The sequence below is a fragment of the Corvus hawaiiensis genome, chromosome 6, assembly GCF_020740725.1.
Source record: "Corvus hawaiiensis isolate bCorHaw1 chromosome 6, bCorHaw1.pri.cur, whole genome shotgun sequence".
Taxonomy (NCBI): Eukaryota; Metazoa; Chordata; class Aves; order Passeriformes; family Corvidae; genus Corvus; species Corvus hawaiiensis.
In genome coordinates this window covers 65296080-65316439 of record NC_063218.1, presented here as the reverse complement: position 1 = coordinate 65316439, position 20360 = coordinate 65296080, and the positions used below count along the sequence as shown (strand labels likewise).

At 58.4% G+C, this 20360-nt stretch overlaps 2 protein-coding genes across 6 annotated transcripts in view; both read left to right on the top strand.

The window, feature by feature from the left end:
- Positions 1–7646, top strand: part of PTDSS2 (phosphatidylserine synthase 2) — a 30012-nt gene extending 22366 nt beyond the window's left edge. For all 4 annotated transcript variants that reach the window (XM_048306732.1, XM_048306733.1, XM_048306734.1 and 1 more), the window contains 5 exons: positions 323–441; positions 1082–1196; positions 2807–2952; positions 5767–5952; positions 6742–7646. In XM_048306732.1, the coding sequence (XP_048162689.1) occupies positions 323–441; positions 1082–1196; positions 2807–2952; positions 5767–5952; positions 6742–6886 (711 nt within the window). In that variant the 3' untranslated portion in view covers positions 6887–7646. The remainder of the gene's footprint in view (positions 1–322; positions 442–1081; positions 1197–2806; positions 2953–5766; positions 5953–6741) is intronic.
- A 2744-nt stretch (positions 7647–10390) lies between these two features.
- SYT12 (synaptotagmin 12) lies at positions 10391–19463 on the top strand. Of its 2 annotated transcripts, none has more exons than XM_048306752.1 (8): positions 10391–10764; positions 13337–13401; positions 14714–14907; positions 15203–15595; positions 17520–17735; positions 17817–17937; positions 18107–18240; positions 18816–19463. In XM_048306752.1, the coding sequence occupies exons 2-8, from the start codon at positions 13365–13367 to the stop codon at positions 18987–18989; spliced, it is 1269 nt and encodes a 422-aa protein (XP_048162709.1). In that variant the 5' UTR covers positions 10391–10764; positions 13337–13364; the 3' UTR covers positions 18990–19463. The 2 variants fall into 2 exon arrangements, with proteins under 2 accessions (XP_048162709.1, XP_048162708.1); XM_048306751.1 differs by lacking the exon at positions 10391–10764 and adding an exon at positions 10946–13113.
- The last annotated feature ends 897 nt before the right edge of the window (positions 19464–20360 follow it).

The window sequence follows — 20360 nt, the reverse complement described above, 5'->3', positions numbered from 1 at the left end:
AACTTGGTGTGAGCTTCAAGGGACACCCTTTTAAAATTATGCTTAATTTTCCTGTGAGGTTTAAGTTGGTGCCAGGGCGATCAGAGTTCCCTGCAGTCAGGGCACACAGCTCTGGGTCTGTGTTTGGATGGATTTTGGGAAAGACCCAAGCTTGGAATGATTTGCTCCGTGGTTGTGTTTACAAAAGTCAGTGCATTATTAGAGACACCAAGCCAAGCTATTTAGCCTTCAGAAAATCCGTGGAATTAACATTCTGTCCCACTCCTTGGACCCATGCTCTAGTGTTCCTTCCCCAGCATCACTGGTGTGTTTCTCCTTCCAGTGGATAATGGATGTGATCTTATGTAACGGGTTAGGAATTTACTGCGGGATGAAGACCCTGTCCTGGCTTTCCTTGAAAACCTACAAGTGGCAAGGACTCTGGAACATTCCGACCTACAAGTAAGCTGGGGAGGAGGGAACAACACAAAGGTTGGGCTCCTGTTCAAGAGCTTGGTTTTTCCGTGTGGGTTAATGTGGATTAAAGAATTCCTGGGTGTTCAGGTGACTCCAGGATCCAGTGACTTACTGTTGCAGGGAGGTTGTTTGAGAGTTTTATTCACCTTGTGGGTGGCATTGCTGGAAATACACCTGTGTGTCCCAGGCATTGCCCGATGGAAGTGAGCTTATTTAATGAAATGGTTTAAGGAGGTGCGGGAATCCCAGCTGGCATCCTACTCCCATTCACAGCAAGGATCTGTTTGGTCTTTCTGCATTCCCTAGTAACCAGAACTTCACGGGAACTGGGACGCTGGGAATTAAAATTTAATAAATCCCTTGTAGTCGTGTACCAGTAATGCCCCGTCGTGCTGTGTAGTGTCTTTGCTGAGCAGAGCAGAACTGCTTACAACACGGGGTGTACTATATTAAAGCTTAAATTGATAATTGAAATAACAAGCTCAGAGCTAATCTCATTAAGTTGTGATTTTAATGGAGTAAACGGAGGCGTTTTGCATATCTGAACTGGTGTCTCAAGTGGAAGCGCTGGCAGATGCCTCTTGCCTTGCCTTCAAGCTGCAGTGGTTATTTTGCTCTTTTCCAGAGGCAAGATGAAGAGGATCGTGTTCCAGTTCACCCCGTACAGCTGGGTGAAGTTCGAGTGGAAGCCGGCCTCCAGCCTGCGCAGGTGGCTCGCAGTCTGCGGCATCATCTTCGTGGTGAGGACACCTCTCTGGCGCTCCTGTGCCCTGGTTCCAGCTCCTGTAACTCAGGCTGCAGCGCTGGGGATGTTCCTGAAGCTGAGGCCGGGAGGGATCCCTTCCCAGTCCCGCAGAGCTGTGTCCGTGTCTCTGGGACAGGTGACAGATTCACCGCAGGAAGGGTTGTCCTTGCTTGCTGAACACTGTTGCTGGCAATGGGAGCGATATAAAGTGGGATCTCTGGGTTTTCAGCAATTTGCTGTTCCCCAAAGCATCGACTGTGGGTGAAAGCAGCTCAAATCCCTTGGTTTTATGCAGGTACAGGTCATGTTACAGCTGGAAAGGGCTGTATCCAAGGCCTCGGGCTCCTCTGAGCTCACTCCTGAAGCACAGATCTGCCTAAATAATTCAGTTCTCCTGGATTTTTCATTTTTTAAATATTTCACTGCACACACAGCGCCTGAGGGGGTGGAATTGTTTCATGCTGGGAATGCAGCGTCTGAAATTCGTACCTGTGCCTGTGGAACAGAACTTGTCACCCACGTGACACTGATAGGGAGGGTGAACTGGGCAGTTTAAATGCCTTTTTCCCCACTCCTGCCCCTTTGCCAGCCAGGGGACTTTGGCCTTTGTGCCGTCCGTGGGATGTCACTTGGCTCTGCTCTGAGCAACTCAAACTTATTTCAACCCAGCAGCTGTGAAATTGAATTAAACCCGTCCCCGTGACACTTGGGGTGATCCAGAGGCACTGGGCATGATCCAGGTTCCGTGGCACAGGACAGAACTCTGTGTTTGCCAGAACAAGCTCCCAGCACCTGCTTCCTGCTGCAGGACACATCGGCCAAGCTCATGTGGTACTCCAGGCCTGCTTTGTGGGAGCAGTGACTGAGTGTAAATAAAACAGATGTTTCCCCAAAAGGTTGCTGGTTGCACCCTGAAGAAATTGGGGTTGAGGTGCTGCTGCAACAGAGATCCCAGTGAATTTATACTGGACTGCGGGATTATGTTTCTTTCAGCACATCCCAGCTTCAGCTGACAGGTTCTAAGCAGCTTCAGGTTCTGGCTCGCTCCTTGGGCTTAAGCAATGCTTAATGCCCTTTGTTATCACTTCTTTTGAAGTGACACTCTGGTGTCTCTCTGCTCCCTTAAGCACATTGCCAGGGCAGCTGCTTGAGAGAACATTTTGCTCTTGATTTATAATCAACTTTCCCGAGTTGGCTTTCAGGGTGAGTTTGCATAACTGAGACAAAACAACCCAGCCCAGCCCCCCAGGATGTGCAGCTCGTGCCTCTTGTTATGGTGGGTTTTAAAGGACAGGGAAAGGAAAAGCTGTGCTTTTGGGATCTGTCCTCAGTGCTTCTGCTGGTACTTCAGGCTCTTTCTTTGAAGTTCACAAACATGTTTGAAATTTGAGGATACTGCTTGTGCAGCTGTTTTTGGTGCCTCTTCCAACGTAGAGGAAATGTTTAAAAACCCAGTTGGTTTTTTTGGGTTGGTGCTGGTGGTTCACTCAGTGATGCTGAGCAGGGCTGAGAAATGGGCAGGGGGAGCCCTGCAGGGAGAGAGGGGCATTCCAGGCTTCATCCACTGGCGTTTTCCAAATGTAATCCACGTGTCCTTTCTCCCAGTTTTTGTTGGCAGAGCTGAACACGTTTTACCTGAAGTTCGTGCTGTGGATGCCCCCCGAACACTACTTGGTGCTGCTACGCCTCGTGTTTTTTGTCAACGTGGGAGGAGTGGCCATGAGGGAGATCTATGACTTCATGGACGACCCGTAAGCCCCACCTCTCTGTACTTCCCATGTCGGGCTCCACGTGCTTTGTTTTGAACTTGCTCCAGCTTGCTGGCATCCATCTCGGGCACTAGTTCAGCTTGTCAGGGACAAAAAAGGCCTAATCCCAAAGCATCCCGCTTCGTGTTCCTTTGTTTTGGAGGTACCACTCTCACTGCCCCCGGTCAGAGAGCAGCTGTTGTTAAGGGCATTGTGTGTGCACTGTGTTAACCTCAGTGTCTGGTAAATGATCTCTCTGTGGAGAAGGGAGTGTGGAAATGAGCTGGAGTGCCACTGGCTCGTGGGCAGAGGAGCTCCGTGCTCCGATTCCAGACCGAGAGCCAGGAACTGCAGTCCTTGGATGTGCCCTCTGGGGACATCAGGGCCCAGACTAAAAAATGTGATTCTTAAAGGCACTTCTTTCCTTGAGCTGTCTTCCCCCTGGCCCTCCAGAGCTCTCCTGGCATCCTCTTGCAGGTCAGAGGCCCTCAGTAGAAGGATGTGCTGCAGGTGAAGCACCACACACAGCAGTGCATGTACTTGAGACTGTTCCCACCTCAGCATCATATTTGTCCTCGCTGCTTTTGTTTCTGCAGACCATGTGAGAGCTGAGAAAGCTTTGTTCTCAAAATCACCTTTTCTTTTAATGTCACAACCTGCCTGAGCCCACATCCTCAGCCTAAGGCACTGTCTGGCTTCCAGGGGTGTTCATTGTCTGTCGCTGACCAACGCAAAAAAGTGTCTGTGTTCAGAATTTAGGGTTCCAACATTGTCTGAAGATCAGTTTCCCTTGCAAGGCTTTGACTCCTAGAAGTGGGAAGAAGGGCCAGCCCACATTGCTTAGTCGGAATTCAGGACATTCCGCAGGGGCAGGATGCCCTGCCCTTGGTGTTGGACCTACTGGTTTGGGACGTGCCTCCAACTCACAGGTAAGAAGAGTCTCTGCCTTGCTGCCGAGCTCCTCTCCTTAGCGCCATTCATCTTCTTGTGGTGGGGTTGGAAAAGCTCCTTTGCCCTCTGTTCCACCACGTGGCATAACACTGGAATTTGGGAGAGCCATCCGTCGCCGGTGCCTCACCCCTGGTTCCAATTGCTGCCGTTCCTTCCGCGAGCTGGAGCAGCTCATCCCGAGCTGCGTGCCCCCGGCACTGCCGCCGCCTCCTGCCACGTTCCCTGCTGGGGGAGGTGGCTGCCCCCACATCCTGGCCTTCCTGGCTCTGCTTGATGCCCCCCAGAGCTGACATCAGGCTGCTCCTGCAGAAGGGCAGAGCTGAGCTCTTACCTGGTACCTTCTCCGCAGAGGGTTTTGCCATCCCTTCCTGCATTCCAGGCCATCCAGGCAGAGAGGATCTGCCCCCGTTTGCCAGCTTCACTGGCACATCATTTCAAGCCAAGGATCCTTCAGGATTCTTCCCGTGGTGTTGTAGGGAGAAGCTGCTGGGAAGAGCAGGCTGTACCAGAGGCTCCCAGCTTACATCACGTGGGAAACCTTGCTGACCTTTTCCTTTTGGAAACTCTTAATGCTCAAAGACTGGAACATCCCACTGCCCTTCCTTGACAGAAACGTGGCTCACTGCCTTGTCTGGTGGTGATGGGATTGTCTGGGATGAACTGATGAGGTCTCTCCAGCCAGCCCTGCGGTGTTGGGTCTGCAAAGCAGTGAAATTCCAACTTGAAGAATTCTTTTTCCCATTCAGGATGCTGAGTGTCCGCAGGCAGTTCTGGGGCTTTGCTTGCAGGGCCTTGGGCTGAGCGTGGTGACAGTGAAGTGCCTGGAATTGCCGTAGTCCCAGAAGAGGGGTGGAGCTTTCTCCAGCCCTCACACACCCCACTGCCGTCCTGATCCACGTGCTGCCCGAGTTCCCGAGGACTGGATGTGTGAAGTGTTCCTGACCAGGAATGTCTTGATGCAACAGCCTGTAGCACTTGACCCTAGTCCCACGTTCCCGCTTGGAGTCTTCCTGTCACTTCCAGGGAGTCTGCATCAAGGCCATGAATTTTAGCTCCTTCATCACAAGAAAAACCTTTCACCTCTTTCCTGAGTGTTAGGGCAGGAAACCAGCTCTCTTCTCGGCTGCCTTGGGGCTGCACAGCTCTTGTGTTGGGGTTACCTTCGATTCCGTTATCAGGGAAAGGATGGCAGAGGAGGAAGCAGTCCAGCAGAGCAGAAAGCTGCCCTCATCATCCCAGCAGCTGGAATTCCCTGTGAGAGATCTGCTGCTTCCTTTCATCTCCCTGCCTGTGAGTTAGGGCTGGTCTCTGCCTATTTAATCTGTCACCACCTGGAGCAGTTTCTGCAGCCCTTTCATCCGAGCTGATCCAGGCAGGATACCTTTTAAGAAGGAATGCACTCATCCCCTCTGCGTCAGCAATCACCTACACTCGATTTATTCCGTGCTTTTTCCCGGGGTATTTGGATGGTTTGGTGTAGCTTGAGCTACACATTGGTGTCAAAGACAGCTCTGGGCCTCGTGTGTGAGAAGCTCCTGCTTGGAGCCATACCCTGAACATCAGCTGGTCTCAGGCTGCTCAGAGAATCGTTTCATGTGGGTTTACCTGGGAATGGGGACGCTTCCCTCCATTGTGTGGTGATGAAGTTTAACTTTGCTTGCTTTTAGAGCCTCTGCGAGGAAACTGAAGTAACACCACCGTGCAAGTGTCATCCTGCAGAGCCTTAGTGCATGTGTGATCTGAACTAGGCTTGTAGGACTGTGCAAAGCTGAGTGAAATCACTGCCCCAGCTGTCTTTTTGTGCAGATTTCTCCACATCCCTAACTTGACAGCAATGAGATGGTTTTGTCTGTGTTTCTCCTGCAGGAAGTTCCACAAGAAGCTGGGCCAGCAGGCCTGGCTGGTTGCTGCTATTACTGCCACGGAGTTCCTGATCGTTGTCAAGTACGATCCCTACACGCTCACCCTCTCCCTGCCCTTCTACATCACCCAGTGCTGGATCCTGGGGATTATCCTGGTGCTCACCTGGACAGCCTGGCGCTTCTTCATTCGGTGAGTGGGGCTGCATTTGGGGCTGGCCAGGGCTTTAGGGGGATTTGTTCAACCCCCATCCTCAAACATGCTCCCCGGGACTGCCTGGGGAGAGAGCACAGCTCTCCTGGGTGGGTGCAAGTCCTGAAATAAACAGGGCCTGGTCCTGGCAGTTTCCTGTCTGGATCACGGAAAGCAGCTGCACAGGCCCTCAGGAGTTAGCAGCCTTCCAGTATTGGAAGGGGCCCACAAGGAAGCTGGAGAGGGACTCTGCATGTCAGGGACTGGAGGAATAGGACAAGGGGGAATGGCTTCACACTGCCAGAGGGCAGGGTTAGATGGGGTGTGGGGAAAAACTTTTTCCCTGTGAGGGTGGGGAGGCCCTGGCACAGGGTGCCCAGGGAAGCTGTGGCTGCCCCTGGATCCCTGGAAGTGTCCAAGGCCAGGTTGGACGGGGCTTGGAGCAGCCTGGGACAGTGGAAGGTGTCCCTGCCCATGGCAGGGGGTGGAATGGGATGGGCTTTAAGACCCCTTTCAACCCAAATCCTTCCATGATTGATTGAAGTGCAGTGGTGTGTGGAGGGGCGGCAGTGGCTGCTCCTGCAGGATTGGCTGCTGTGCTGTGGCAGAGGTGGGAAGAGCCAAGCCACCAGCCAGAAACACGAACTGCCCGTGAATCAGTGCCATCAGCAGCTGCAGAAACGCCCAGCCAGGGGCTCCAGTGAGTTGTTATCCCAGGAAGCCTGGTGCAGAGCAGGTTGCCGTGCCGTTCTTCCTGCGGGCTGGAATGGTGTGCTGTGTGTGTTGCAGGGACATCACCCTGCGGTACAAGGAGATCCGGCGGCAGAAGCAGGAGCACAGGCACGAGAGGGACAAATGCCTGAGCAACGGGGATGGACACTCGGCCCTGCTGGATGAGCCCAGCGGGGACAAACTCCGCGAGAGGAAGCTCTGAGCGCGGACACGCGGCTGACAGGAACTCGCGGTGCCCGAGCGGGCCTGGTGCGCGGTCCCAACCTTATCCTACCTAACTCCTAATTGTCACTGTTAGCGTTCTGGCGTGTGGGAATCCTCTCGGGGAGGATGGCACTGACACAGCCCCCCCTCTCCTTGTGCCACCTGGGCAGGGCCAGAGGAAGTCGGTGTGGAGGGAGGTCAACGCCGACCCCGCGCACGGGGCGGGGCCCTCACCGGGTGCTGCGCGTCTTCCTCGGAACCAGGTGTGGAGGCAGGGGGCTCAGAGCACGGCACACAGGGATCTGCTGCTGCATTCCCAGGGAACTGAGAGCTCCGTGGGGCGCTGGGGCACTAGGAACACTTGTTTTGGAGCGTACAGAGACCAGGCACGGGAAATGAATGCTGTTCTTCCTGCTGGAACTACCTGGAGCTGCGGAGGAGGCTTGGGTGAAGGGTTGAGCGAGATGGCCGCGGGTACACGGGGGCCTGTGGCCACGCTGCGTTCCTTGCACAGGATGTACCACAGCACGCTGCTGTTCCAGCCCCTCCGCAGGGCATCCCGCCGGCTTCCAGCGTCCCGGAGCGGCCTGCGGCACTCGGCTGGTGTGTCCCAGCTCTGGGGGGACAGGCAACTTCTCCTTAGCTCTTATTTTTAATTTCTCTTTTAGTCTCGGTCATCTCTTAAATGTAAGGGAAGGTGAAGTGAGAAAGGTCAACCTGCCTTCGCTCTGCGGAGTAAAATGTGTCACAAGCAGAAACCGGGAGTGTCCTGTCGGTCTGGGGTTCCCTGCTTTGTCCTCAGCTGGGTTTGTGTCCCCACCTGGGGGGGTTTGCTCCGGGGTCTGACAGGGGCACATCAGGCTCTGCCACCCTTTGTCGCTGCCCCATTCCTCCTGGGATGGCTCCAGAGTGAGGGGTCTCTGGGAAAGCTGTTCCCTGCAGTGTCACACCGCACGTCCCTGGCACAGCCCAGCCAGGGAGCATCCTGAGCCAGGCAGTGTTTCTGCTGGTGACTCAGCATCCTGGAAGGGGAATGGGAAGCCTGGGCTGCTTTGTTTCCCCAGGTCATTTTTCCAAAATGTGAGAGCTGCACTCATCCACGTGGATTCTGTATCCTCCGCTCCGAGCCCTCGCGTCACTGTCCCGGGCACCGACGTCACCCTGTCCCTGCTTAATCCAATCTGGCTGTTTTCCAGGGAAGGGTTTATCCAGAAGAAAATGAGACACACACCACAGTACAGCTCCAAGAGTGCAACCCCAAGCTTCTGAGGTGGCAGGAGCTTGCAGACTTGCTGCCCAGCACACAGCTGGGTTTTAATCCTGCTTGGTCTTGTGTGGGGATGGCAGCCAGCATTCCCAGCTTTAGTGTCCCAAATGCTTTCCACTCATAAAAAGTGGGCAACGGGCAGTCTGGAAGTTGGGAATCCCCAGCTGGGGGGGTGGCCAGGTGACCTGGGGGGACTTGTCCCTGCACCCCCCTCCCGCCAAAGGGCCGCTTACCTGCACTGGCAACACCTGGTGAGGAATATCCAGAAGGATCCGGGAGATTTGGCCTCACACATGAGCCACTGGCTCATCTGTCTGCATCCAAGGGATCCCAGGGATAGTCTGGATCCTGCCCATTTAGTTCTGTGTGCTGGTTTGTCCTTTGGGACATGGGTCCTCTCTTGTCACCTCACACATGGAGCCGGGGCCCGAGGGGGTCGGGCGGTGCCCCCTCCAGCACATGGGATGGGTGCACGGATGCTGGGCCTTGAGGTAAGGTGTGTGTCCAGGTTTTCAGGGAAAAAGGGGCTCTGGCAGTCACAAACTCGCCTGGATTTAGGAATCCTTTGTGATCGTCTTGAGGCAGTGCTCAAAGCAGCCTCATCGTGAGGAGGTGGAAGGAAGCCGAGAGTCCTCGTGGGAATAACATTTGGCATGGCCTGAAATGGGACCCTCCCTGCGGAGAGGGCAGAGGTGGAGGGCTCCTGCTCCCGCACACTGGGGTGTCCGACTCACCTGGAACAGGTGTCCCACCTATGGTCACCCTGATTTCACGGAGAGCTTGGCCAAAGGTAAGTGCTGGCTTTAAAAAGGAGGGGTTTTCAATAGGAGGGTTGGTGTCTGTGTGAGGCTGGAGGAATCCCGGTGCCCAGCTGGGGCATTCGGACAGTTCCAAACCTCAGCCTGATCCCATCCCGTCTGGAACAGCCCTGGGAGTCACTTTTGCCCAGAGTCTGGAGTGGTGAGCCCCGAGGTGCCCTGCAGGCAGGAGGGTGCTGGGTCCCGGGCAGTGCTGCAGAGGGACAGCCTGCCACATCCCTGGGGAAGGATCATGGCCTGCTCTTTTCCAGCTGTGCCCAGGGGAGAGCCAGGAAGCCCCATGGAAAGGAAAGGAGCCTTGGCTGCAGGATGAGGCAGCTCTCCCACCCAGTTTTTGGTACAGTCAAAACTTGCTGTTTCCTCCCTGAAAGTGAGCTTCCTACCAGGAAGATCACGGGAGCATCTCCCAGTGCAGAGCAGGGAGCCTGCAGCCAGGGTTGAGCTGGCCCCCGTGGCTGGATGTGGTGGGTGTTCCTGGGAATTGCAGGTCCCTCTGGAATGTCACACTGCTCCATGGCTCCTGACCCCACCTCTGCTCAGCGTGTGTGGGTGTTTTCTCCCCACAAAATCCCAATTATTCCGTTTCCTCCAAGCGAAGTGTTTCTCCTGCTGTCTGAAATTGCTCCATGCTGCCCTGGAAGTCGCCTGGCCTGTGAGGTCAGGTGGCTGAAGCCATGGATACGAAGGCAGGGAAAGGGAAGATCCCCTGGAAAGGTGTGTAGGCACAGTTTTTCCGATGGTCACGGTGTCAGGCTGTGGTTGGCACGGAGCCAAACTGCATGAGGAGCTTTTGGGGCCAGATCCCAAAAGATTCCACCTCTTGGTGCAGAGGGAGAGGATCTGATGGGTTTTCTTAGGAGCATCCAAAGGCAAGACCTTTCTGGATGGCCCCAGGAGGGATACACAGCTGGAACAAGCTGTTTGGGACAAGGGAGAACCCAAGGATTCCGTTTGGGGTGGTGATCCAGAGACCCCAAGGGGCTCTGCGCCCTTTGAGGGACAAGGAGAGGGGATGTGGGGCCCCATGCAGCGAAACGCTCCTCAGGGCCCGTGAGGAGGAGCAGCTGGAGATGCAGAGATGCGGTGGGATGGACCAGGGAGTCCCTGGGAAGTGGCATTGGGGGATTTGGGGGAGGCTGCTATGGCCAAGCGCACAGCAGAGGGTCTCTGGTGTGGGGTGAGGGGTCTGGCGTTATCCTCCTCACTCCTGGCTGGGATTTGGGGTGCGTTTGCAGGGTTTGGGGTGAATTTCGTTGAGGGTTTTTTATGGCGACTACCTCAGGAAAGCTGGGAGGCAAACCAGAGCGAGAGACCCCCGGGGTCCGCAGGCTCTGCCGGGGGGTTCGGGCTGGGCCGAGCCGAGCCCCCGGGGAGGGTCTGGCGAGCGCAGAGACCGCCCAGCTCATGGCACGGATGAGCGGCGGCTCCGCCCCGGGCTGGGCTGGGCGAGGGAGCGGAGCCGCTCCCGGTCCCGCACCGCCGGGAAGCATCCCGGCCGTGGGGGGACATCCCGGATCCCGGGGCTGGGCTCCGGAGCCGCAGAGACCCCCGGGCAGCCGCGGGGGGCTCTGCCCGCTCCCCGGGGGTGGGGAGATCCGTGGATCCCGGGGCTGGGCTCGGGGACCCCCGGGCGGCGCGGGGGGCTCTGCCCGGTCCCCACCGCCGGCCGGGCGGGCCCCGGGGCTCGCAGCTTCCCCCCCGCCCCGGGAGCGGACGCAGCTCGGCGGATGCCGGGGCCGCCCGGGGGTCCCCGCGCTCCCCGCAGGTCCCTGAGGATTTGTACCTGTCCAGGTAAAGCGCGGGGGGCGCCGCTTTGGGTGCCCGTGGGTGGGACGTGTGCCCTGCGGGGGGCTGGGGAGGGCGCTGGGGGAGAGCAGAGCCCAAATCCTTCTGTTTTGGCAAGTTTGGGATGCGTCTTTATTCGTGCCGGGAGCAGACTGCATCCCGCTTCTGTGCCCTGCGGATGGAGGCCGGGGGCCGGAGGGGGCGGGACAGGGCTGGAAGGGGCCCAGCAGCGCTGCGGGACCGGCCTCGCCGCTGAGCTGCGTTTAGGCCGGGCTCGGCACACCGGGCACGGGTGTCTGGGGCAGGACAGGGAGGGAGGATGAGCAGGGACATCGCTGGAACCTGGATCGGGACGTTTGGGGACTGCAGCGTGCTCGGAGGGGTCGTAGCCAGGCTGGTACCGGTGCTCTGGGACCAGCAATTGGGGTTGCTGTGCCTGGGGCCTTGGCAGCAGTGAGGTGACAACCCCCTGAAGGCTGGGGGACCCCCTTTTCCAGGGGGGACAGGTGGCTTTGATGCTGTTTTATTGTCCCTCCAAGCAGGGAAAAGGGAGCTGAGCTCTGCAGCAGCTCCCGAGGAAAATGAGGCTGCGTTGGGGTATTGGGATGGATGGAGAGGGCTCTGCGCCCCAAACCTGGGACTCTGCCCCCCATTCTTGGTCTCTGCACCCCAAACCAGGGCTCTGCAGCCTGATCTTGAGGTCTGTGGGTGAAAAATCCATCTATCCCTGTGCTGCCAGCAGTGGGAGAGCGGTGCCTGTTCCCTTCCCAATGCCTCAGGCTTGATTTCCCAGGGATTTGAGCAGCAGGTCAGGGGGATGTCGGAGCAGCTCCATGCAACGCTCCGGGGAAGAGCTTAGTTAACAAAAAAAAGCGCCATAAATCGTTCCCCGAGCTCCTCCACCCCCGTTTCCTCGCTCAGGGGAGATTGATGCTGCTCTCCTAATAGGAAAATACCTCTGGGTTTCATCCCAGTGCTGAGCACCGCAGTCTCTTTCGTGGTGATGCCTTGGAAATCTGCTTGACTTGCTGCTTAGAGCTCATTAGAGAGGGAGGTTTTGGGGGTGGAAGCTCTGAAAGAAAGGAAAAATCAGAAATTCCTTCTAATTTCCAGAAGAAATTGGGAAGAGATGGAGGGGGTTTAAAGGGGATGTTTGTCCTCCTGCAGGGAAAGCTGGTCCTGAAAACTTTGCTATTTTCATATTAAAAATAATTGGGAAGCAGGGAGAGGAACAGAGCCCCTTGCTTGGGTACAGGAGCTTTTCAGGGCGTGAAAAGAGGCAGTTTAGGGTAAATCTCTGTCACGTTGGTCTGTTGAGATGTCAATTTTCAGCACTAAACAGCAAAGTGTGCCTTGAGCTGAGCTCAGCCCGGGACACGAGCCCAGCCAGGATGGGACTGTTTTATCCATTGCACAGGGGGATCTGTGCCAGAGGGAGGAGGGCGGGGAGGAGCTGGGCACCTCCCAGCCCCATCCCAGCATCGCTGTCACTTCGGGTGACATTAGGGCTCCCCCTCCTCCTGTTACCCCAAGGATGGGCTGTGTGCCCCTGCAGAGGGGGCCAGGCCAGCACAGGTGATATTCCGTGTCGTGAAATTCCCACTTTTGCCCTTTAAAATCCAAGCCTGGATGGTTTGGGGGGGGAGAGTTGATCACCTCCCGCAGTGCCTGAGGCTGTGAGCATCCGAGGGGAGCTGGAATTTGGGGCCCAGATATTGTGGGATCATCTGTCCAAGGTGGATCCAGCTCCACGAGTGGGCTTTGGGAATTCTGGGGAGAGGCTGAGGGGCTCTGAGGGACGTGTGTGGGGCTTTAGGTGCAGTGCTGAGGTTGTGTCCCCGTGGGGGTCTGTGGGATCCCACCAGCTCCCCGTGGTCTGTGATCCCCCAGCAGGGATGCCAGGGAACAGGGGGTGCTGGTCAGTTCCCGTTGGATTTCCTTGTTGGGTGTTTTTGGGGATTCCAAACCCCCTTCTCATAGCAGGAACAGCTGGCTTGGATAAATCCCCCTCAGCATCCGTGCTGCCTGTGCTGGGATCTGCCTGGCAGAGCAGCTTCCTTTGGACTCGACTGGGAAAAGCCCTGTCGGGGGAGGGGAAGGCGACGCAGCTTTCCCGCTGCAGGAGCTGATTCCTGGGCAACAGCATCCCCTAAACCCCGCAGTGACCCCAAAATGGGGGAATGGGGCTGCCCCCCTGGGCTGGGGCCAGGGCACCCCTCGGGAGAGGCTGAGAAACTGCAGGAGGCAAAGGAAGGTTTCAGCTGGAAAAGCAGCAAAGGGCTTTGAGGGCTCCTGGAGGGGAGATGTCCACGCACACAGAGGGGTTGGGAATGTCGCTTGTTAAACGCTCCCGAGGTAAATGGAGCGGCTCTGCCCCTTCCCGAGGGTTCCTGTCCCCCCTTCAGCTCCTGCCGGTGGCTCAGAGGCTCCAGAGCGTTTGCTCAGCGCCTGGAAGGGGAGCCAAGGCCGGCAGCGATGGAGGGGGAGCAGTGATGGAGCGTCCCTGCTGGAAAATCACAAGGCATTCCCTTTTCGGGTTCTTCCCCTTCATCCTAACGCGGTGTCTCGCTCATTCCAGGCTGTCCCGCTCGCCGGGAGCGTTTGCCATGGACACGGGGCACGTAAGCAGATCCCGCTTCAGTGGTGAGTCCTCCCCAGGGAGCCTGGGAAGGGTTTGGGGCAGAGCTGCTGGCGCTCACACCGAGGTTTTTCGGGGGGAAGGGATGGCTGGTCCTTGCTGCTTCCCATGGGGAGAACCCTCTGCTCCATGTGCCCGCGGGGTTTTGTTTCCTAAAACAAGGGTAAAACCCTTAAAACCTCCAAGTTTTCCAACATGAGAGCTCAGCTCTCGGAAACGGGCAGGAATGAGGGGGAAGCAGGTTCCAGCTCAGCTGGGATTTGCGCTTGGAGTTACTCAGAGGTAGGAGCCAGTAAAAGATTATTCTGCTATTTTTATTTTTATTCCCAATTTTATTCCCGGTTTTGCCTCTCCGGCATAGCAGGAGCCTGGGAGCTCTGGCACGGGGAGCCTCCAGCTGCTTCCTACAGCATCATTAGCCGGGACGCAGGGATAAAGCAGAGCCCTTGAGGGGTTTGTGCCGGGGTGGAGGCAGCAGGACCCGGGTCCCACCCCAATGTTTAACCCGGGAGATCCCTGGGGGCTGCTCCCGGATCCAAAGCAGGTGCTTTGGATGCGAATACTCAGTTCCTTCCGCAGTTCCCGCTGGAGGAGGGCTGCGGGGAGCAGCAGGTTGTCCCTGCGCTCGGATGCGATGTGGGAGTTCAGCCTGGCTTTGGGCTTTTTCCGGCTCCGAAGGAGGGAGCGCTGCGGCGTGATGATGCCGGAGGACTCCCCGGCAGCGCTCCGGGATGAGAAATCCTCTCTTTCCCCCTTTTTCTGTGTCGCACGGAGCGGCTGGTGCCGGTTCGGCGCGGGAGTGATGGAGGCTGGTGCAATGCAGCAGGAACCGAGCCCGGCGCTCCCTCCCCGCTCGCTCCGGCGGCACCCGCGGGGCTCTGCCCGTTCCCGACAGCTTCTCGTTTGGCTTTTCCCTGCTCCCGGCTTTCCCTGGCATCCCCGGGCAGCAGCGGGGGCTGTCCCGCGGGGCCGAGGGCGATGCAGATGTGCGCCGGGCACATCTGTCCGTGGGACAGAGCCGCGGCTGGCAAAGGGCCCCCCCGGCACCTCGGGAGTGGCACAGCCACTCGTTGGGAAGCGGGGCTGGGACGCAGAACTTCACCTCCCGGGGAAGCCAAAGCAGGGCTGGCATTCTTTGGCTGGCAGAGCCTCTGCCCGGCCCGTTTGCAGAGCCCGGGGGGGAGCTGCCGTTTATCCGAGCCCATCCCATCCCATCCTCGGAGCTCGGAGCCGGGGTCGCGGCGCGGCAGCAGCCGAGGCTGAACCAGGCGCGCTCCCGGGGCTGTGAGCGGCTCACGGAGCCCCCTGTCCCTGCAGCGGCCTCCAGCCCGCCGCGCTGGGAGATCGGGCTCTACGCCGCCGGCGCCCTGGCGCTGCTGGGAATCGCAGCCATCAACCTGTGGAAGCTCTGGCGCTCCGGGAGCTACCCGGCCCCTTCCCCCTTCCCCAACTATGACTACCGGTACCTGGAGCAGAAGTACGGAGCGGCGTGTCCGGACATCAGGAGCAAGGTGAGGGGGGGAAGTCGGGTTCGCCTCTTTCCCTTTGCAGCACGCGGGACGCTGGAGGGCTGGGAATCTCTCCTGGATCCCCTCGCGCAGGGGAACGGCCGCAGGCAGCGACCTGGTGCTGCCGGAGCTTTTGGGGGGATCGCTGGAGCTGGGAGCTGCGGGAAGCTCCGGGCTCGCTGCCGCGGCAGCTTGAGGCCAGGCGGGGGCCGGGATGCATCCAAGTAGAAGCCCAGCTGTCCGGCTCCGCACGGAGGGATGGGATGGATGGCAGCGCCTGCTTTCCTTCCCCTGGCAGCGAGGGCTGGCCCCGGGCTCGCAGCGGGCGCCAGGTCGGAGCTCTTCGTCCCGCAAGAGCAGCCTGAGGGCAGAGGACACCTTGGAGAGCATCCAGGAGCTGGGCAGCCTGGAGCTGATGGGCAGAGACCTGGGCCTGGCCCACTGCGGCCCCCTGCGGAAATCCATCTCGGCCGACTCCCTCAACTCCATCTCGTCCATCGGGAACAACTTCGGGCAGGATTTCACGGTGGGGCAGGTGGAGGTGTCCATGGAGTACGACGCGAGGGCGACCGCCCTGCACGTGACGCTGCTGCAGGGCAAGGACCTGCTGGAGAAGGAGGACACGCGCTTCGAGTCCTGCTTCATGCGGATCAGCCTCCTCCCGGCCGAGCAGATCGTCGGCATCTCCCGGGTGAGCCCTTCATTCCCACCCGGACGCCCCCCACAGACCCCTGTGCACACGGATTGCCCTGGGATTTTGGGTGGCAGCGTCCCTTGGCCACATTTCCCAAGGCAGTGGTGGGGTTTGGGAGCATGGAGTTCAAGGCTGGATGTGGTTGACAAGGGATTTTGGGGGGTCTCAGCTCCCCGAGGCAGTGATGGGATGTGGGAGCAGCGAGCTCTGGGTTGGCATGGGATTTTGGGGGGTGTCCCAGGTGGGGTTTGCACATCAGAAACCTGGCAGAGGCAGGAATGTCTCCCTCTTGGCTGGGATTTGGGCTCACTCTGTCATCTCCGAGCGTGGCTGGTGGCAAGTTTTCCTGCTTGACTGTCCCTGCTCCTGGGGATGCTGTGGCAGGTGGAGGAAGTGGCCTGGGGTGGGATTTGGGGCCAGTGGCAGTCTGGGCAGGTGCTGCTGGTGTCTTGTCGTGGCCCCACAGTCCCGAGTCCCCACAGTCCCTCTCCTTCCCACAGCAGCCCCAACGCTTTTCCATCCCTGCGTGGCAGCGGAAAATCCACGTGGCGGCACTGATAGGGGTGGATCTGGGGCAAACCCTCCCTTTTTAAGTGCCTCAAAAGCTGCTTGTGGGAAAGCAGGAGCCTCAGTTTTCTTCCAGCAGCTCCTTTTTTGCAGAGCCAGTTTGATTTAATCAGGATGTTCCAGCAAGGAGTAGGAATGTGCGTCCCATTAAGGCATCTCTCCACTGGGCTGGAGGTGCTGCTCCATCCACACACACCGGCTGCTGCCTCCAGAATTTCCACAGTGCCCTTTTAGCCCATTTTCCCATCCAGATCTCCGGCTCTTTATTTATGCTCTGGAGATATTTATTATTTAGCATCGTTATTTATAATTCACCAGCACAATTTACCTCCTTGGCTGCCCCGAGGCCACGGATAAAGGCCCAGCCGGAGCTTTTCCAGTGCTTCTGGAGGGGTTTTAAATAGCAGCTCCTGTTTGGTTTTGCTTGATCCAGAGCTCCCAAAATACAGCGTGGGCTGCAGACAGACAGTCTGTAAAATCCATAGGGCTGTAAAATCTGCTCTTCCCACAGAGGAACTTCAGAGTCCCTGGGGATTCTGGAGGTTGGTGGTATCCAGTGGGAGAGCACGGACTGGGAAGGGGGATATGGCAGGTGCCACATCTGTCTCCTCCGTGCCAGGGATGGAGCAGGGTTAGGAGCAGGCTGAGACAGGAGAGAGTCCTTGGGAGAGATGAACCCTCTCCTGGGAGGCTTTGGGGTCACACAGCCCCACAGAGGGGTCCCTTCTCCACCCAGATTTGGGTGGCTTTGGGGAGCTGGTGGATCTGCTTTGCTCCACACTGTCCAGGGTTGCAGCTTTCCATCCCATGGGACAAACCCCTGGTTTGTGTGAGGCATCTTGGATGCTAAAACAGGGCCGGAGTAGGGGAAAAAAAACCACCCCAAAATCCATGACTTTAGAGCAGTTTCCCTCGGCCAGTTCTTTGGGATCAGCACCCGCAGGATGAGCCGTGGCAGCTGCTGCTGCCTCTGCTCCCAGGGAATGACGTGACACAGGGACAGCATCAGCCAAACAGCACCATTCCCACTGGGCACGTTCAGGAGTTGGTTCTGCCTGGAGAAGGGCTGGGGGTTGTACCTGCTATCCATAAATCCTGACACCTGATATGGCCAAGCCGGCTGCGCATCCGCGCTCCCAGGGGGGTGGGATGTACCTGAGAGCACTGGGGCAGGTCACAGCCCTGGTTTTTACCCCAGTGGCTGAGCAGCTGCTGTGGTCGGGTCAGGAATAAATCATCCCATTGGATGGGGGGTGCCCTGGGGATGTCTTTGCAATTCCCATGGAACGGGGCAGAGCAGGGACACAGCCCCAAGCCCCGTGGGTGCCAGGGCGCTCCCCCCTTCCCGTGGCAGATCCAGAGGAGCGCCTACTCCGTGGCCTTCGACGAGCGCTTCTCGGTGCCGCTGGATCCGGCGGCGCTGGAGGAGAACAGCCTGCGCTTCTCCGTCTTCGGCATCGACGAGGACGAGCGCAGCGTCAGCACCGGCGTGGCCGAGCTCAAGCTCTCCGACCTGGACCTGGCCACGCGCCCCTTCAACGCCTGGCTCTACCTGCAGGACACCAACAAGGTGAGCCGGGGGTGCCCCATCTCCCAGCCAGGGTTTTGGGGACAGGCTGGTGGGTGACAGCCTGGGCTTTGCGTCCCGCAGGCGGTGGACACGGTGGGGGAGATCCTGCTCTCCCTGAGTTACCTGCCCACGGCCGAGCGGCTCACGGTGGTGGTGGTCAAAGCCAAGAACCTCGTGTGGAGCAACGGGAAGGTGACTGCAGGTGAGGGGGGCTCCATGGTGGCGTTTGTCCTGGTTTGTCCCATTTGTTCCACGGGAGTGGCTCCCGGTGAGGACAGACCTGCTGGGGAGGGCCACCACAAAGGGTCCCCCTGCTTTGTCCACATGGCTGGGGACACGTGTGACTGATCCTTCTTCTGCCCCCCGAGCAGATCCCTTCGTCAAGGTGTACCTGCTGCAGGACGGGAGGAAGATCAGCAAGAAGAAGACAGCGGTGAAGAGGGGAGACACCAACCCTGTGTTCAACGAGGCCATGATCTTCTCCGTGCCCGCCATCGTGCTCCAGGTCTGGCCCAGCCTGGGGTGGGGGGGGCACATCCCAGTGCTCCTCAAGCTCCCCAAACCCACTAGTGGGGAGCTCCTGGGGGTTCTGGGGGCATCCTGGGAGCTGTGGGGGTTGTGTGTGTTTGGGTCCGGTTTGGGGTGGACGCGTGGGGGCTGTTTGGGGAGGTGTGGATGTGTGGAAGTGGCTGCTGGAGAGGGGATGCGTGTGGGGAACTCTTGGGAGGGATATGGATACGTGGGTTGGGATATAGCAGGGTGCACAGGGATGGTTCGGTATGTGGGCAGGGGCATGGATTTAGGGCATGTGGGGAAAAGAGGGGGATGTGTAAGTGTGGGGGGAACAGGAGGGTGGGTTTGTAGGGGCTTGGGGGGGTTTCAACAGCAGGGACTGGGTTTGAACGGGGTGAGGGCACAGAGGGCCGTGTGTATGTGGGGTACAGCAGGTTGGGTGGCGATTTTCTGGGCTTGGGATGCGTGGATGCGTTGGCCTCGTGGGTGCAGGTCCCCTCGGAGAGGGCACAGGGGCCCGTGTCCGGGGGGGTCTGCGTGTGGTGACGACAGCCCCGTGCCCCCCAGGAGCTGTCCTTGCGCGTGACGGTGGCCGAGAGCGGCGAGGACGGGCGCGGCGACAACACGGGCCACGTGCTCATCGGGCCCGCGGCCAGCGGCATGGGCACCACGCACTGGAACCAGATGCTGGCCACGCTCCGCAAGCCCGTCTCCATGTGGCACCCGCTGCGCAGGAATTAGGCCGCATCCCGACACCGGGGACAGCGGGCCCGGAGCAGGGACTCGGTGGCACCGCGCGGGGCCGAGCCGCCCGCCGAGGGGCCCGAAACACCCGGAGCACGGACGGAGCGGCTCTGGGGGCACAGCCCGGGTCGCCCCCGCGTTTGCCGGGCCAGACCCGCCGGGAAGGAGCCCAAATGGACCAAAACGAGCAGGAACCTCCCCAAACTGCGGCTCCCGAGCGTTCCGTGTGCTCCCGGCGGCCTCGAAATCCGCGGAATCCTCAAACGTGGACTCCTAGAGAGGGAGAGGGGGGGATTCCTTCGGAAGGTGGTTTTGGGGCGGGAATGGTGAGGGGGGTGATAGAAGCCAGCCTGGTGTGGGTGGTGATCCTGAGGGGATCTTTTGTAGGGATTTTGGTGCGCTGTGCCAGGGTTGGAATGTTTCCAGTGAGGATGGAAAAAGGGAGCAATTACAGCAGAAAATCAATTGTTACATACGGCTCCTCCTTCCGTCTGTTCCCCCACACACTCGATCCCTGCCCATCCCCACTGCTGCACAGGCAGGGCTGCACTTGGTTTCCAACCTCTTGGGTTTGAGGCCAGATCCACGCTGGGAATCATCCCCTGAAGGTCCAGTAGGATCAGGGGCAGCTTTTCCCACCCCAGCCACTTTTCCAACCCAAACTCACCCTCGGGGTGCTCAGGACAGCACGGGAAACTCCTGCTCCTTAACACAACTCTCACACCTGGGGATTGTTTTTTCCAGCTCCTAATCCTGGACTTGGGCTGTGATTTACCCTGTAACTCATTTTATCCAGGATTTGGGCATAGAGAGGAACATCTTGGCCCTGTGGCCCAAGGCAGGTGGGAGAGGTCCCTAATTTCATAATTTTTAAGCCCAACTCCCATTTCAGGAGGGAGAGGAAAAGCCTGTGTGGATCCTGTCTGCTGGTGAGCTCTGGCCCAAGCCAGGTTTGGGATTTTTGGGGAGCTGATTCCCACTGGTTTGTGCAGGGTGATGGAGCCCCTCATGGCACAGGCTGGAGAGCAGAGGATGCCCTGGGGCCACATCCCTCCTTGCCTGGAGCCTTGGCTTTTCCCTGCCTGCAGGATGCTGGTGGGAAGCCAGGCTGGGAAATCTGGGGGTGTCCGGGGCCCTGTGCCAGGAAATCGGCACCACGGGATGAGCATGGGCTGGGATGTGGCTGCTTGGATGATCTGAGCAGGGAAAAAGGTGTGAATGAGCCGTTTATGTGTTTTTCCCTGATTAAAAGTAACTCTGAGGTGAGTTCTCCCCTGAGCTGGTGGCACTTCGCCCTTCCCATCTGTCCTGCCTGACCCTTCCTTTGGGACACGGCTGTGATGTCCCTGTTCCATCACCCACCTCTGC

Bases quoted from the DNA above. Each gene is read 5' to 3' on its own strand.
- SYT12 (XM_048306752.1), top strand. From the start codon at position 13,365: ATGGACACGGGGCACGTAAGCAGATCCCGCTTCAGTG. The intron at 15,596-17,519 runs GTGAGCCCTTCA...TTCCCGTGGCAG, and splicing joins AGATCGTCGGCATCTCCCGG to ATCCAGAGGAGCGCCTACTC. The intron at 18,241-18,815 runs GTCTGGCCCAGC...CGTGCCCCCCAG, and splicing joins TGCCCGCCATCGTGCTCCAG to GAGCTGTCCTTGCGCGTGAC.